General features: G+C 45.7%; 1 protein-coding gene across 2 annotated transcripts in view; it reads right to left on the reverse strand.

Annotated features, from left to right (window-relative positions):
* The window catches only part of GXYLT1 (glucoside xylosyltransferase 1), a 47,383-nt gene extending 45,283 nt beyond the window's left edge, over positions 1-2,100 (reverse strand). For both annotated transcript variants that reach the window (XM_082850248.1, XM_082850247.1), the window contains exon 1: positions 1,844-2,100. In XM_082850248.1, coding sequence (XP_082706374.1) covers positions 1,844-2,064 — 221 coding nt within the window. In that variant the 5' untranslated portion in view covers positions 2,065-2,100. The remainder of the gene's footprint in view (positions 1-1,843) is intronic.
* Positions 2,101-6,000: the final 3,900 nt, after the last annotated feature.

The raw sequence follows: 6,000 nt of genomic DNA on the forward strand, positions 1-6,000 counted from the left end.
CTTCAGGTGTTTTGTGTTTTTTTTGCTTTTTTCGGGTTTTTTTTTTTTTTTTGCGGTACGCGGGCCTCTCACTGTTCCGGCCTATCCCGTTGCGGAGCACAGGCTCTGGACGCGCAGGCTCAGCGGCCATGGCTCACGGGCCCAGCCGCTCCGCGGCATGTGGGATCCTCCCGGACCGGGGCACGAACCCGCGTCCCCTGCATCTGCAGGCGGACGCTCAACCACTGCGCCACCAGGGAAGCCCATACACCTTCAGTTTTAACTCAAATGTGTGCCTCATTTAAAATGAGGAATTATGTTGCCCAGAGAACCTGTAATATACAGCTTTTTAGCTGACTCGACTCTGACACATCAAACTTCAGATTTCAGTAATGGCTCTATAAAACATTCATTAAAACTGAAGCACTTACTTTCTGAATTTCAAATAATGTAATTTTGTTAAAATTAGCTAGCCAAGCAGATACAATTTATAAAAATTTGTCACAAAATATTAAGTATCTCAGACAAGGCACTAAAAATGAATGTTACTCTATCAGATTGAAATGCTAATATCATAGTCCACTTTCATTCAATGTTTTGATAAAAATGTTGCTTCCTGACAATTCTACCCAATGCAAAAATAGCTTCTTCCCCATAACTTTAAATAAATGCTTCACTGGAGCATAACAGACCACCATTAGCTTTTCATGAGCTCAGCCAGGTCTTCAGTCACGGCCTCTCCCAGAACAGATAATAGCGTTGACAAACCTGGCTCTGGAAAGTAGTCCTGCTTTTATGAACAGAGTCCTGACTGTAATCAAATGACAGGGTGAAAACAGGACAATCCAGCTTTTCCATGCTGCTCCTCTGCCCAAACGTCCCCTTTCATTTTGGGGATGGCCATCAACTCTCAGAAGAACATTAACAGCCTACAGCTGATCTGCGCTCCCTCCTCCTATCAGCCCGTAGGAAGTTTTTCATATGAAAGCAGCCTTTGCCTCTTACTAAGGGAGCACACGGAGTAAGAGAGGTGCCCACAAACAGAGGAGCCTCGTTTTCAAGGAAGTGGAAACGCTCAGATTTTGTTAAGCATTCGTAATGCGTTGCTTTTTCCATTTAAATCTCATGTTGATTCCAACTCTGACAGTGATCTGTGTAAATCCACTTAAGTCATTATGCTTTTTAAATTCCGATTTTTAAAGAGAAACACCTCTATCCCAACGCACAAAAGACGTGGGCATGTTAAGTATCGCTTATTTTTCTTAACTTGCTATAAGTTTCACGACAGCCCGATCGTTTCCTAAAGAAAAATTCACAGTCCGCAGAAATGCTCTATCCAAATTTAACTAACCGGCAAATAATGAAAATTTTAAGCGTTAACAGGAAATTTAAATGTCCCATTCAGGAGGGGGGAAAAAACTGAACTAGGGCGCCAGCCCGATGTTTAAATATCTCAACTTGAACGCCATGGAAACAAGAGGGAATTCCCACTAGCCAGACAGCAAGTAGGCTTTGGTAGGACCCTCTTATTTTCAACGAATTCTAAGAAAAAAGGAAAAAGAAAATGCAACTGTCAACTAAGAGTTGAAAATTAATTTCTAACTGCTGTGAATAGTGCCTAAAGAATGGGTCTGCAGACAAACACAAAAAGCGTGGGGTGCTCTCGGGCTGGAGCAGCGCTGGGCTCACCCCCAGGGTGAGGAGGAGGGAAACGAGCAAAGGGGATCAGAGTCTGCGGCAAAGAAGCGGGAGACGCGGGCCTGGTGGCGGGAGGCGCGGGGCTGACCCGCAGGCAGCCCGGGCCGGGCGTAGCCCAGCGCCCCCGCGCCCCCCGCCCCGGCCCCCGACAGGGAACGGCCCGTACCTGTCAGACCGGCCGGGATGCGCCGCGGGGCCCGCGCTGCCCGCCCCTCTCCCGGCGCCGCGTCCGCCGCCCGCGAGCCAGGAAGCCGCTGCGGCCTGCGGCTTCCCGCCACCGCCGCCCGCTCCTTCCTCCAAGGACATGGCGAGCTGGCTGAAGGCGTAGAGGAGCGAGCAGAAGCCACAGGCCAGGCACAGCACCACGACGCGCAGGTAGCGCCGCATCACGCCGTCCCCGCGCCGCCGCTGCCGTCGCCGCCGCGCCCGCCCGGGCGAACTGGCGCGGAGGGAGCGACACCACGCAGCCGCCGGCGCAACAAGTTCCTCCTTCGCCACGGCCTCGCGCCTGCCCCCCTTCCTCCCTGCCTCCCTTCGCTCTCCGCCCACCACCTTCGAGAGCGCGCGGACACCCCGCCCCGGAGCCCCGGCCCCGCCTCCGCCGCGGGCCTCTCCCCAGAAGGTGGGCGGCCGGACGCGCAGGCGCACTGAGCGCGAGGGGGGGGCAGGGCGCGCCGGGTGGGCTGGGGCCAGCGGGACGCCGGACGCGGCTGGCGCAGGGCCTTGGGCCACCGGCGACCCCAGGAGGGCGACTCTCGAGCCCTGTGGCTCCCAACTGCGGGCGAAATGATTGGGGCATTTGAGGCAACCGACCCAAATTCAAATGATGGTTCTTCCACGTGGTAATTTGGGACGCTGAAAGCCCTAAATTCTCTGAGCGTGTTTCTTCGTCTCTAAAATGGAGATGACATCCTCATCATAGGGTGCTTGTAAAGACCAAATTGCTTAACGCACGAAAAAACCCTTGCACTTAGACGGCACTTGATTAAGCCATTTCTCACTTACATCCTTCTCAGCGGGGACTTCCCCAGCCTCTAAGATTCTATAATACAGTCGGTACGAGCCATTTTCACCCAGATGTCTAATTACCTCCTAATAACCTTTAGGATGCATATCTTGCCTCCCATCGAGGTTGTAAGTTCCTATAAGGCTGATGAGGTTCAACCTTTTACGCCTTTTTGATCCTCCTCACAGCTCACCATTCGCATGTGTAAAACAATTAATATTCTCCCTAAAGAGCTTTGTCTTTAGCTTTCCATTTCTTTTCCCTCTTTCTCAGCCATATTTTCACTCCATTCATTTATTGAACATTTACAAAGCATGTGCCAAGCACTGTGTGAGTACCTTGGGGTACAAAGACGCCTAGTTGGGGCATGGGGGTGGGACAGTGGATACTTGTTAAGTGCAATACGACCATACAGACATTAGGATATAAGCCTGTAAAGGTGTGGGCACACATACAAAACGGAGCAATCAGTTCTGCCTGCGGGCATGGTTAAGAGACACTTCATAATGTTAAAATGAAACACAGACTCCAGACTTGAAAATTCCCTGAGCGAACAAAACCAGTTAGTCATACAAGCAAAGCTTAATTTAGCTTATTTTGCGGGATAAGAGGTTAACTTGACCTGGGTCACTTTTTGCTTATGCATGTGAAAACCATAAGCAGACCTTAAATAGTTCCCGAAAATTGGTATGAGGTAACCACTAACCAATTCCCTTTCATTTAAGAAAAGTCTAGGAGGGGTGGGCAAAATGGGTGAAGCGGGGGTGACTTACCTGGTGGTCTAGTGGCTAAGACGCTGCACTCCCAGTGCAGGGGGCCCGGGTTGGATCCCTGGTCAGAGAACTAGATCCCGCATGCCGCCACTAAAGATCCCGCACACGACTAGGAAGATCACATGTGCCACAACTAAGACCCGGAGCAGCCAAATACATTTTTTTTTTTTTTTTAATGGGTGAAGAGGGTCAACTGTACGGTGATGGACGATAATTAGATTTGTGGTGGTGATGACTTTGCAGAGTATATAGGTGTTGAATTATAATGCTGTACACTTGAAACTTATATAATAAAAAATAATTTAAAAACAAAGAAAGAAAAGCAGTTGAATACTCAACGTTTGAAGTTTAAACTGCAAAAAAAATGAAAAGAAAGGAAAAGAGAACATTATAATATTTTAACCAGTCACTGTAGAGAATACACACTCAGTCTTCACAGAATATACCCGTGAGCCTCATTCCATATTTTGGTTTGAGTGCTCCCAGTTTGCTGTCTTTTTGGTGTACACACAATAAACTTTTGCTAATAACTATGTAAGTGACTCATAGGTTTTACTTCTGTTTTTTGTGAACTTTTGACTGTAGCAAAAGTGGCCCTAGAGTCTAGGGTGTGGTAAGAGAAGTAATTCCAGGCTGAGGAATCAGTGAAACAGGCTCTTGGGTCAGGGAGCTGTGAAAAGTTTGATATCACCAGTTAAGTGAATGCAAAAGAGGAGAAGATGAGCTATAAGACTAGAGGTTGAAGGGGCCAGATATCGGAATGCCTTATTTAGTACAGCAAGGAGTTTGAACATAATCTGGCAAGGAGCTTGAACGTAAAATGTTGAACCATTGAAGGGTTTTTAAATTAGGAAATAACATGGTCACATTTGCCTTTTGGAGAGCAGATTCTGGCTGCAGTGTAGAGGCTGGGACAGATTGAGATTGGAGCCAGAAAGCAGCTACAGTGCCAGAAAGTGAGGGAAAGGAGGCTTTAAACACACACACACACACACACACACACACACTCTCTCTCTCTCTCTCTCTCTCTTCATGGAGAAAAATCATGCTGTTAAACTGTTCAAATTGCAGTTGGAGCTTTGAAGAGTTTGGCCATGAGAAACAAGATAGGGAAATGCTGTATAATTAGTGGTAGTTCTTCAATTGGAATCCCTACACCAAATAAGTGCTGGCTCTGTGACCATGGGAAAGTCACTAAACAAATTTAAGCCTCAGTTTCTTACCCTATAAGGATTAAATTTCTTGCCTTACTTGACAAAAAATGAAAACTAGCATGCTATCAAGCTGTGAATAGAATGAAAACATACACTTATTCATTCAATAAACATTTATTGAATATATTCTACATGCCAGACAAGGGGCTATTCTGTACTGCCCCCAAAACTGGAGACAGGCAAGTAAAAACCACGACAATATAAAGTTAATCCTTTCACTACACCTTACAATTCTTAGAGAAATAAAGATAAACTTAATGAGGTACAAAGATGGATGACAAAAGCATTTATAAGAAGAGAAAATAGATTTTCAGAGAGAAAACTAAAGGATACGGTACCAAGAAACTAGAGTAAGAGCTCGCACTCAAAGTACGTTTAACTTAAAGAGATGGTAACTACAATTGTTTCTATTTCAACAAACTAAATGTAATGAAAATAAAGAATAATTTAATGACCCAGAGATTTTTAAAATACTAGAATGGCAATATTCATTTCTGCGACAATATATGGGAAGAGCATATCCGGAAGAACAATCATCCATTTACTTGACATCAGGGTTCTGGACCATATCATCCCTTTAGGTTCCTTTTAATCCTGTAATTAAAAAGGAAATTCTGTTGAAAAGTACGTAAGGCATTCCAAAAATAGAAATGATTTTTGTATTACCCACACACTGTCCCAACTGGTTATCCTGGAGTATAAGGAGCTGTGTGAATACTTCTGATCATTTCCAGGATTCACACATTTTGATATTCCTAAAATTAATTGTAAATTATTGAAAATATTTTTTGCCATAATGGTTAGGCATTTCTTTCACTTACTGTGTGTATGCATGTGTTCTTAAGTCTATTTTTTCATCTCTAGAACACCCTCTTAATTCTCTAGTGACAGGCTGGCTATAGCCAAATTTTTTTTTTTTTTTTTTTTTTTTTACAGTACGCGGGCCTCTCACTGTTGTGGCCTCTCCCGTTGCGGAACACAGGCTCCGGACGCACAGGCTCAGCGGCCATGGCTCACGGGCCCAGCCGCTCCGCGGCATGTGGGATCTTCCCGGACTGGGGCACGAACCCGCGTGCCTTGAATCGGCAGGCGGACTCCCAACCACTGCGCCACCAGGGAAGCCCCTATATCCAAATTTTTAATCAATATTGATCTTCCCTTCATTCTGTCAAAAAAGGTAAATTTAGGTGGACAAAAAGAAATTTAAAAGTAGTAACATTAGTTGTTTAAATTATGGAGCTAGAGACCTTCTCCATGACCTGAAAAACTCTCGGATTCAGGATAATCCAAATCTCAACAATCGTATATTCAAAAGATTAATCTTGATTTT

Source organism: Leucopleurus acutus (assembly GCF_964270905.1).
Source record: "Leucopleurus acutus genome assembly, chromosome: 11".
In the NCBI taxonomy this organism is placed as follows: Eukaryota; Metazoa; Chordata; class Mammalia; order Artiodactyla; family Delphinidae; genus Leucopleurus; species Leucopleurus acutus.